This window comes from Rousettus aegyptiacus, unplaced genomic scaffold (genome assembly GCF_014176215.1).
Source record: "Rousettus aegyptiacus isolate mRouAeg1 unplaced genomic scaffold, mRouAeg1.p scaffold_m13_p_7, whole genome shotgun sequence".
Lineage (NCBI taxonomy): Eukaryota > Metazoa > Chordata > Mammalia > Chiroptera > Pteropodidae > Rousettus > Rousettus aegyptiacus.
The window spans coordinates 58,153,703-58,165,744 of NW_023416310.1; the positions used below are offsets into that span (position 1 = coordinate 58,153,703).

The following is a 12,042-nucleotide window of genomic DNA, read 5'->3' on the forward strand; positions in this document are numbered from 1 at the left end:
ATTTGGACCACACTTTACCAAGTCTAAGTAGATATAGTATACTTGAACTATTTACTTCTCTATATCTTGGAACACATGCATAAATACAAAGACCTTCGTTTTATTTAGAATGCATATTATAATTGTGTGTATGTAACTCGTTTGTCCTTACATGAATATCTTTATTTCTTTATTTAGAGATAACCATATTTGTTTTTTGTTTCGGTTTTCTGTAAAAATGCCCCTTTTTTTCCTTTTAAAAAGAACAAACAACTCTATAGTTAGAGTTTGGGGTTTTGTTTTATTTTAGGCGTGCTCCTCCCCAAGGGATACCGCCTTTCTGTTTCAGACAGGTGCAGAAACAGACAACCATGATGCTGGAGCTCTCCAGCCTCCTCCCCGCCCCACATCAGACTCCATTCATTAAACAGGACCTTCAAAGACTGAGGGAGATTTTGGAAAGAGCACACTTTTCACGGTTACTGATTTGTTCACAAAGAGTCCATTAGTAGACCCTTTGAGTATTGCTTTATTAAGAGAATATCTGTAATCTCTTTTGAGATTCTCACTTAAACTCAAAGATATCCGGTCTATTTGCAGTTTTTCATTTGTATGTAAACTAGCACATTTTAAGCCTGGCTCTCTCATCGAAAATGGTTTATTGTGAAAAGTCACTGTCAATCATGTAGCAAGCCAATATTTGACTAATTACTTAGGTTAATTGCTTCTCTTTTAATTATAGGAATGAAACAGTGCTTTGATTCAATTTTGTTTTATTAATCTCTTAGCATGCCTGAAAGCAATGCTGTGAACCAAACCAATTTATTTTGGCATGCATGTTACCAAGTGAGAAATTGATTTGACCATATTTTTTAAGAACTTGACTTCTCATGCATACTTTATATACTTTATGAATGTATTATTAATCTAAACGAAGGCAGGGATAGTTGCTAAAATCAGTGTTTTTCATCATGAATGTAAAAAAGTATGCTTAAAAAGTCTAGTAATTTTCTTTGAGGTATTTTGTTTTGTAGGTTGACTATAGATTAAGGAAAGAAAGAATAAAACAATTATTATCTACTTGGTAACTCACTGCTCTTCGGCATTAATTGACAATCTTTGAAGATAATAAATAAGAAATCACTTGAGGGGTTTGTTTTTTGCTTCTGCATTTCCTTTTTTTAAATCTACATTTCCTTTTAAGTCACACGGGTTGCCTTCTCCAACTAAAGATCTCATAACCCTCCTGTTAGATCTTCTTAGTCTTTGAAGTGTGGTTCCCAGGAACAATTTTCTTTTAGCAAAGAAAATTCCTTTAGCAAAGAAGCTTCCTTTACTCTGCCCAACATGGTAATTTAAATGTTTTCAGAGAAATAAAAGTATTTTCTCAATACAACGATGTTGGAACTTTTAAAAAAAGTTACAAATAGTCAATTCTGGCATCTAGTAGTCTGGTCAGTCGTTCATTTTGGTTTATTAAGAGCTACAACTTTATGTTCTATACGTAATCTATCATTTTTGAAGAATTAAAATATGCAAAAATATGCCTATTAACTTTTACTTAATATTGTATATCTTTGTAATAAAGTACTTTATGATCCTTCAGAACCTCTATGTTTAGGGTTGATAGAGACTTCTGGTAAATCAAAGGCCAGTAACAGTTCGATATATTTCATAGATATATTTAATTCATCTTTATTTAGTTTTGAAGCTCTGTTTTTAAATAGGTATTATGTGTCCAGGGCTGAGAAAGAAAGAGTCAACATGGCACAGTTAAGCTTTCTACTCTCTCTATTTGAATTTACTTTTGGAGCAGCTATTTGAATTTTAAAACTTATTTTGAAATTTTTGCATTTTAATGTTAATGAATCATAGTTATTTTGAGAAGTTTTCTTATAAAGTAAGAGAAGGCTCATGATGAATTTAACATTGTTCTTTAATAAAAGTACACATAAATGCACACAGACTTGAATTACATTGGGAGTTCACAGAAGCAGCCTTTACGTCAACATCAGCTATTTTTTGATTAGCACTTTATAGTTTGCCAAATGATAAGAAACCCACTCTTATTTTATCTCTAACATAGCCTTGAAAAGTAAATGTTCCTATTAACCCCCATTTTTCAGATGAGAAAATTTGGACTCAAAATGGTTCAGAGATTTGTCTGATGTAGTAAAGGTGAGGTTCAACCCTAGGTCTTTGGGCTTATTTTTTGCTCTCTTTCTAGTATTTCATGTTTTTTGAAATACTTCACTACTTACAATGTATTTGTGCTTCGCGTACTTATAATTATAATTCTTAATTTGCTTTATCAAGAATAATTACTCAAAAGACATCATGTAGATAGCAGACTTAGTATGGCGCTCAGCGCACTGCAAGCAGGTAACTACCTCTTAAACAACCCTAGTGGGAAAGTCAAAGGTACTTGAACCTAAGTCATCCAAAACTGAACTCATTTTTAAAGGGGTGGGGAGTCTTGTGTGCTGAGGTACAGCAGTGCCCAGGACAGATGTGACTCTTGCTCTTGAGGAACTTACATGGCACTATGTCAAGTCAGCTGGGGGGACGGGTATGAAATAATTATAGTGCACATAATGTCATTGAGTTTGGGTAACTGCTGGAGGAAAAGTGTAACTAACAGACTTGGCAAGGATCCCAGAACTACTGCACTGAGAGGTCAGAGAAAGCCTCCCAGAAGAAATGATGTTCACAACTGAGAGCCATGAGCAGAAGGAGCTGCCTGGGCAAGAAATGGGTGGAGGGGCAGGGAAGGACTGCACTGGAAGAGGGAATAGCCTGAGCCAAGGCCTTTAGCGGGAGTTATCACATTGTGCTCAGGGAACTGAAAGAAGGTGAGAATGGCGCAAGGATGAGAGCTGGGGGAGAGTATTATAGATAAGCCTGTTGAGGGAGGCCAGGGCCAGGGTATTCAGCATCTAGTAAGGACAGTTAAGCATTTTGGATTTTATCTTGAGCCATGAGAAACAAATGAAGGATTTTGAGTGAAGAGATTCCTTCATAGTCAAAACAGAAAGAGTTCTCAATGTTCTCTTTTGCTGTGAGACTCTCAGTGAGATTCTAATGAAGCAAAGGGTTGTCTCTGTGAGGCATTTGTATTATAAGCCAGTTATCTCTAATTGTGGAAGTATTTATATTTATAAAGTATTCACATCCAACTAGCAGTTTGGGAAAAAAGCAGGAAAATCCCTGAATCCTACTAAAAACAAACTCTCCTGTACCGTACTGACTATCCTGCGATGTAGATGTGCTGACCATAAATGGTCTGTACTGACTATGGAGAATGGCCTGGAAAAGGAACAAGAGCGGAATTCAGGAGACTAGTTAAGACACTACATAAAATTAGTACAGATGGGATGATAGTTTGGATTGGGGTGGTGACAGAGGAAATGGAGTAGAGTGATGCGTTTAAGAGAAGTTCAAGGAGGATAGTCTTTACAGAATTAAAAGACCAAAGAAAGATTTAGTAGTAAATTAAGTACAGGTATAGAGAAGAAAGACATGGTTTTGCTTAGTTATGGTGAATTCCGAGTGGCCGAGAGAGCTCTCCAAGCTGTTTGTATGGGCCTAGTGCTCACGGAGGAAAGATTTGGGCTGAAGATAAAAAGTGGAATTGCTAGTGTCATGGCAACTGAGAGGAGCGATTACCGTGAAAAAGAGTAGGGTGAGAAGACCACCTGCAATCAAAATTGTAAAAGCTCTAACATTTAAAAATTTAAGTAGAGGGTGGTAAGTCAAGGAAACAGAAAAAAGTGCTTCAGGGATAGATCAGTTTTAGTGGGATTTTTAAAATGTCTGAAGTCACACAATTAGTTTAAGATGCAGAGCAGCGAATCAGAACAAATGGCTGCTTACAGGGACAATGGAATGTGAACATGCATCACCGTAGCCTCCATTTTTTTCTACCAAGAGATTTGCAGCTAACTATCCGGTGACTCATTCCTATGCTGGGAGGGTGAGGTAATGCTCTTGTGAGGGGTGATGTCATCTCTCCACCTGAACTGAATGCATATACTGCTTCTTGTGGCTCTCAAGGAAAAGCACCATCTGCTTTCCCATATGCAGCCTGAAAGATTTTACAAAGATTGGTGCAAAGGTTAACAGCCATGTGTATGACTCATAAGCAACCAATCAGTGAAGAGCAGCTGTTTAAGAGAGAACTTATAAAATCATAATCCGGAAATATGACAGTTTAAATTTTTTGAAAATCAAAGCCGTTATCTATTATCAAGAAGTATAAGAAAGCAAAGAATAAAATAGTAATGCCAAAACTCTAAGGTAATCCGAGGTGGGATACATACTGATATGATTTGAAAGTTTATTAAAAATCAAACTTTTTTTAATAAAGAGTAATAATTGGAGATTTTTAGATACCCAGCATTATGATGAACCTTCAATGTAATGGTATAGTCATCTGGCTTTAAGGACAGAGCTCCTGTAAGGCTCTTGAGTATCTTTCTTCTCTTTTTTCTTTTTAACCTTTTATTTGAAGGTAATTTCAAACTACAAAATATACACAAATAAAAGTGGTACCAACACCCCCACTACCACCCTTCCATGCCAGATTTACCCACCTAAACCTCCTTTTTCGCTTTATCATTCGAGTGCCTCTCTGCCAGCCCCTCCCTCCTCATGTCGCCCATGCTGCTGGCTTGTGTGGTCACTCATGCTCTCTCTTCCCCACTCCCTCAATACACATTTGAAAATAAATTTAATATCCTAAGTACTTCAGCATGTATTTTCTAATACAGACATTCTCTTACATAATCACAGTACAGTTATCAACTTCATAAATTTATATTGATTCTTTAACCTACTGTTCATATTCTGATTTTATCAGTTGACCTAATAATATCTTTTATAGCATGCTCTATCCCAGTACAGCATCTACTCTAGGGTCAGGTAGTACATTTTTTTGTCACGTTAGCCTCTTTTAATCTGAATTTATCTACACTTTGTCTTTTATGCCAGTGACATTTTTGAAGAATCGAAAGTTCCTCATTTTGTGCTTGTCTGATGTTCCCTCGTGATTAGATTCAAGTTGCGTATTCTTGGCGGAAACACTGCATAGGTGATGTTGTATCCTCTCTTAGGTACCACCCCTGTCATTCATTGATGTTAGTTTTGGTCATCCAGTCGAGGTATTGTCTGAATTCTTCAATATATAATTACTGTTTTTAAAAAACTTTTTGTAACTAATAAGCAGCCTCAGGCAAAATACTTTAAGACAAATGTCCTGCTCCTTGTCAAAGTTTCCACCTAGATTTAACACCATTACTGACTTTTTCCTGATGCAGTCTTTACTATGATGGTTGCAACTTGCTACTTATTCCAAATGTACCCCTCCCTTTATATTTACCAGCAGACACATGGCATTTTACTGCTGTAAGAGCCCTCACTTCTCCCCCATATGTAATTTTATTTATTATCAGTATGAACTCATTAATTCTTTTTTTTTTTCCTTAATGCTTTATAATTCAGTACTTAATTGTTTTGGTGCTTAAATCTTCCAGATTTGGTCAGTGACATGCTCCCATCTTTCTTATTCTTTTTCTTTTTCCTTTTTTTCTTTTTTTAAAATTACATCCTCACTTTCTAGAATAATAAGGTGTTCGAGACTCATTTTGTTACCTATCCTACAGCCCTGGGATCAGCCATTTCTCTGAGAAGCATTTGATGGGAAATTCAACTAGACAACAAAATCTGGGTACTAGATTTGAATGCATTACTTTTATAGCCATTGTGTAAACATTAATGTAAAATCATTAGCATACCAGGTAAATATTTCTTAGAGGTACAACAAACAATTTTTGAGAATGTAATAGTATCTCAGTTTATAGTTACAGCAAAAAGTAAAGTGCATGGAGATTTTCGTCAGCAAATTTGCACTGCCAAAATTTTCTTGGATTTCAAAGCAAAAACATAGTGATTCTAGCTTAAAGGTCAAATAGGATTTCAGTGGGCAGTGCTGGTACAGAAGGGTTTTCCTGGGAGAAGAAATGATATTGAGAGTGACCGTTTAGTACTATTACTGAACAATAACAGTAACATTAAATATCATGCTTCAGTAATGCTGCCTCATTTCTGCCCATGTGAGAAAGAGTAAAGGACAAGGAGGGAAAGGTTGTTTGAGTTCATGTTTAGAGGACTTTTGAATGTCAGACTTAGGATGTGGGGTCTTTAATAAGATAACAGACAGCTTTGAAGATTTTTGGGTAGTGTCATAACAAGCTTAACTCTGACTCCAGAGATTAATCCATAAGATAAGGAGGGGTTAGATTGAGGAAATTTCCAGTTAAGAGTGTAAAGAGGCTATTATAATAATTCAAGCAGGAGAGAAATTTGAAATAGAAAAAGAAAGGAATGAATTAGAATAGTGGTTTTCAGCTGTCCTTCAGAACCCCAGGGGTGTGGGACAAAGCTGGGGGAAAGGGAGGATATGTGAGCTGGGCACCAATTTAAAACTCTTAGAACACAATGCAATACACATATGCCTTACTGCTAAATTGTACACCTGAAACTTACTGGATTTCGCTAACCGTTGGTGAACGAATTTATTTATTATGGTGATAATAAGTAAATTTTTAAAAAATTAATAAAACTCATTGACAATGTGAGAGTATTTTCAAGTAAGTATCTCTTTAAAGAGAGGATTCTGCTGTTTAAGTAACAAAGAAGTACATAGTGAAATTTTGTTTTTAAAAACGTTAAGACCAGCATTTGTTTGGAGTTTCATATTTTCTTTTTTAAACTCATACTTCTTTCATATTCCCTTTTTCCAAAGCTCTGAGCTTGAATGTTCAGGAAAATGGTCTTGTTGTTAGCTGAAGTAAATCAAGTATATATTTTTTTAAGTGCCAAAGTATCAGTGCCACCAAACCATGCACTAATACTCTTTCTCAAAAAATAAGGTATTATCGGCCAAAACCTTTAAAGTCATGCTGAACTCTTCTTTTGCTCATTCCATATAGGGAATCCACCCTGAAATCCCATTAGGCTTAGATTCTAACTATATCACAAATCTGACCACGTTCAGCACCTCCACCGCTATCAACTACCATCATCTTGTGCCTTCTACTTTTCTCTCCCTGCCTCTGCCCTTGCCTCCGTAGCCTGTTGGCTTTCCTTGTGATGGGCACACTTCTACCTTTAGGTCTTGGTAAGGGGCGTTCCCCGGAAATAAACATAGTTAAGTCTCATTCTTAGGTTTTGCTCAAATATTGCATTAGCAAAGTTCAGTACCCTAAACTTAATGACAGTCTCCTCCATTCCGTCATGTACATTTTCCAGGACCCCTTTATTTTGTCTATTTTTTTCCCTCTGGCATTTATCACCTAACATACCTTATAATTATTATGTTATTTGTCTCCTGACACCAGAGTTTGAGCTCCACAGTGGCAGCTCATTGGTCTGCCCTAAGCAACAGAATAGTACCTGGTATGTAGTAGGCCCTCAGTAAACATTGTTAAAAAGGATGGACAACAGAGGCATAAAATCAGTGAGTTTGGTTACCAGGCTTCTGGCACATAGGAGATTTGAGAAAGTAAATACAAGAAAGCATGGGATACTGCTTGAATCACCATGTGTCCCTTGAATCTGAGCCTAGGACAGTAATCATCCTGGATAAAATGGGCCTGGAAAGTACTGCACATACGATCTGTTTACTAGAAAATCATATTGTACATTAGCCTAGTAATCACCGTATGAACTCCTGTAAACTTCTTCTTGAAGTCACTTGATCACAAAACTCTCTTTTGATGGCTTACGTAGCATTATGAGATACTCTTGGCAAACAGAGTTTGAGAAAAACCTTACTGGAGTACTACATGTAAGCCCCAGGGGTGACTGACGGTTCTTTAAAATTGCTTTTGGTGGACAAACTGCTGCTTCAAATGCTGGCTGCTGAGAAGAGGCCTGGAGTGCATCAGGCTCAAGTCTCCAGCTCTACTCTTATAGTTAAGATCCTCTTAAAAGTTAGTTTTTATTTTAGGTATTTGGGAATAAGATGATAATTCCGTCTCTGGATGGAGACCTCTTCCAGTGGGACCGAGACCGTGAGAGCATGGAAACAGTTCCTTTTACGGTTGAATCACTTCTTGAATCTTCTTATAAATTTGGAGATGATGTTGTTTTGGTTGGAGGAAAGTCTCTCACTACATATGGACTCAGTGTATATAGTGGAAAGGTAAGTGAAAATGTTGAATCTATTTGGGGAGAACTAAATTACAATAAGGGATAAAAGAAGTAATTTCTTAAACTATACTATTACTGGTTGAGGTTTATTAAAAATTTTCCCCAGGGATATCATTTGTTTCAATTAAAGAACTATGAAGTAGAATGGGGAAAATATTATTGAGAAACTAAATTTATCCAAGATAACAGAATAAACAGCAGAGCCAGTGTAGCAGGAGGAAGATAATAAATGTGTTCTACTGTGTGTCAGGTACATTTTTCATGCATTATTTTGAAATCTTCACAGTATTGCTAAGGATTATATATTTTTGTTTCCTTTTGGACAGATGAGGAACCCCCTCCCCAGATTAATAAGAATTCTAATAAGAATAATTGCTACTAATTTATTTGTATAGTTTGATCCTATAATAAGAAGATCCAAGAAGAAAGTTAGTACTCATTTTACAGATGAGAAAACTGAGACTTTAAAAGGTTCAGAAACTTCCAAGGTCAGATTTGACTTAGCTGTGTCTGACAATAGAGTCATGCTGCTATGACCTAGACTTTCTTTATTATTAGCTCTTCTGATGTAATCGTAATATAAATCCATTATTATAAAAAACTAATTAAAAATATATTTCTTAGAAAGGTAAAAATCTTTTTTTAACCCTTTAACACCTCGAAATGTGAATATTTTATATATAGATTTAAGACTCAAACAAAGAAGAATAGAAAAGTTATCTTTTCACCCTTGAGTTTTTCAAAACTTTAACGATTCCTTATCTGTTAGGCCTATAGCACCTTCTTGTTGCAGATGCTTTTCTGCTTCTTTCCCACCTGATTCTGCACTGTGTTGAGGAGGCCTTGCAGTTCTCTGCTTACTTGAGTATTCTCATCTGTAAAACACCGCAGTTGAACCAGATTATCTGGTTCTCTTATGTGCTTCTGCAAAATTCTGGTATTAGAGTAGGTATGCTTTCTGTGAGGATTTTAGTTTGGATCATACTAATAGTCTTTCTTTTTCTTTTAATGAAGATATAAAGGAAGTACTCTTAAATACTGTAGCTATTAGAATAAGTTCAAATTTTTAAAAACTAAATACTTATATGGAAACCCTGAAGTTGATTTTTTAAAAATTCATCTGCAATTTTATTTATGATATTATTGCTAAGATACCACAACTAGTTATCCATTTCTTCTCATGTGTTCCCTGGAAATGCTCAAAGTAAGACTAAAGTTATCTAAATCCTTAAATTATTTTTTGAAATAAGTATTCATTAGTACTTTTATGGTTATAAATAATTCATTTTAGGAGTAGGTAATCTAACTGATGCTTCTTAGTACTTGGATACTTCTAACACAGTTCCTCATTTTTTTCCCTCTTTTTTTTTTTTAATAAATTATAGAATTTTCTGGTCTCCCATAACTTGCCTTTTTTTTTTTCCCCCACTACTTTTATTTGTCAGGTGAGGTACATCTGTTCAGCTTTGGGTTGTCACCAATGGGATAATGATGAAATGGAACAAGAAGACATCCTACTTCTGCAGCGTACCCAGAAAACTGTTAGAGCTGTCGGACCCCGCAGTGGCAATGAGAAGTATGTATTCAGATAATGTTGATGTTGATGTTATTTAAAACTACACCAAGACCAAAACTCATCAGATTTTTCTTTGTGGAGATTTTCTGAACTATTTTGGTGCCCTAAAAGCATACTATTCTTGTAAGAGAAATGTAGGCTGTAAATTTAATATAGCCTCATGATTGTTAACAAATTCTGAAGTGGACTTCTCACCATATGTTTCAGGATATGGTAACTAGAAGGAGCCTATACTGTGACTAGATACTAGTTTGGTCTTAGGTTAATGTTATTTTTCATAGCAGCCTCACTGATCAGAGTTTTTTGAATGCAAAAAGCTCTTAAGACAAGGTTAGTGTGCTTTATTTCAGCTTGGACATGTTTAACTCTGGTTCTCTCTGGCATGTAGTTTCATAGTTTTACTGATTATCCCAATTTTAAAATTATATTTCAGTGTATTTCCTACTAAAGTATAATTTGTTTAGTCAAATTAATTTTTTCCCTTTTTCAAATAATGAATTCCTTACATAATTTTTACATTTAGCTATGTGATTAAAGATAATTGGATAACATATGCTGTCCTAACTCATATACATGTGTGATTTTTTAAACCTAATATTTAAATTTGAAATTGCCTGCATAGTAAAAATAATTTTATCTTTTGAAAGTGAACCAGACTTTCAAATTTAGTTCCATCTGATGCAGTATATAATTCAGTTTCCTGAAAACTGTTTTCTCAAACTCAGTTAAGAATGTATTTTTTTCTGTGTTCACTGGACTGTGAATAGGGCTTTGCATTTGCTGACAACCTGACCTCATTTATCCTGATAGTGTTTTGTTTTTTTAAGCGTTTGAGTGCTTGCTGGGTGTTCAGCCACCATAGGAACAGATGTTCAAATTAGAATTTTGAGTTACCAGAGTAGGAATAGTCTGGGGCTAAAATCTATGTTCCTTAAGTATATGTATTTTAACAGGTGTTGGAATTCTACGGCCATTTTTTATTTATGTGACAAGATATTATACTGTCAGTAGTTAAGTGATTTTTCCATATATTAATTATAGAGGGAACATTATTACTGCCACATAATGGTTAAGGACACTGAAACTCAGAAAAGGTTAAGTGACTTGCCAGATCTCAGTCAGTAGAGATTGGAAGTGAGGTGGTATGACCTTCAGTTTTGGTATACTAGGTCACATTGCCTTTTGGGGACATTTTTTTCATATAAATCTAAACTTGATATATTTTATCTTGCCTTTTACATTGGTCTATTGGGATATATTAATTTCTGTGCACTTGAACGAAATGTGCCTAGACTTTAATTAAGAAATAAGGCAGACTGCATGCTGCCTCATTTTAAGGTGGCTTTGATATGTTTTGGGAAAAAATTGCTCTGATTTGGAAATGTAAACATTTGTTAATTTTTGAGAGATCTGTCCCATAGTTGATGTCAGCTCACAACTCTCAATTGTTTCTAAAAGGTCAGGACAAAGTTATGCCCTCTTGTGGCATAAATTAGCAGAGCGCACCTTTCCAGTTGTATTCAGCTGTTCTTTTTCTCATTACAAAATTTTAATGTTTGCTTTTTCACTCTAGCAGAGTTCTTTATTTGGTCCCTTTATTTATGTATAAATTTCTAAAAATATGCCTCTGTAAATTTAAGGTGGAATTTCAGTGTTGGCCACTTTGAACTTCAGTATATTCCAGACATGGAAACTAGAGCTGGATTTATTGAAAGCACCTTAAAACCCAGTGGAAACAAAGAAGATTCTAAAATTATTTCAGATGTGGAAGAACAGGAAGCTGCCATGATGGACAGAGTGATAAAAGTCTCAGTTGCTGATTGGAAGGTTATGGCCTTTAGTAAGAAGGGGGGACATCTGGAATGGGAATATCAGGTACCTAAAATTGCTGAGAATTTGTGTAATGTTTCTTCCTCTCTCAGTTTGACCAAACATATTGGATAGAGGGAAATGACTGCTGTTTTGTTTTTTTAACTTGTTCTCTATGTTTTAAGAAATTTGTGGTTTTATACCTGTTAGGGATATTTTTACAGTTTTTTTTTTTAATTGAGTTTATTGGGGTAACATTGGTTAATTCAATTATATAATTTCAGATGGATGTTATAATTTGACATTTATATATTCTATTGTGTGTTTACCACCCAAATTCCAGTTTCCTTCAGCTACCATATATTTGATTCCCTTTACCCACTTCGCCCCCCCACCCCACCCCTTTATTTGACCCCATCTGCCTCTCCTCTCCTCCCCCTACCCTCTGCCCTCTAGTAGCCACTAGT

At 35.5% G+C, this 12,042-nt stretch overlaps 1 protein-coding gene across 2 annotated transcripts in view; it reads left to right on the forward strand.

The window, feature by feature from the left end:
• The window catches only part of EIF2AK3 (eukaryotic translation initiation factor 2 alpha kinase 3), a 69,341-nt gene that overhangs the window by 20,705 nt on the left and 36,594 nt on the right, over window positions 1–12,042 (forward strand). For both annotated transcript variants that reach the window (XM_016147834.2, XM_036224345.1), the window contains exons 3-5: window positions 7,988–8,182; window positions 9,636–9,766; window positions 11,407–11,641. In XM_016147834.2, the coding sequence (XP_016003320.1) occupies window positions 7,988–8,182; window positions 9,636–9,766; window positions 11,407–11,641 (561 nt within the window). The remainder of the gene's footprint in view (window positions 1–7,987; window positions 8,183–9,635; window positions 9,767–11,406; window positions 11,642–12,042) is intronic.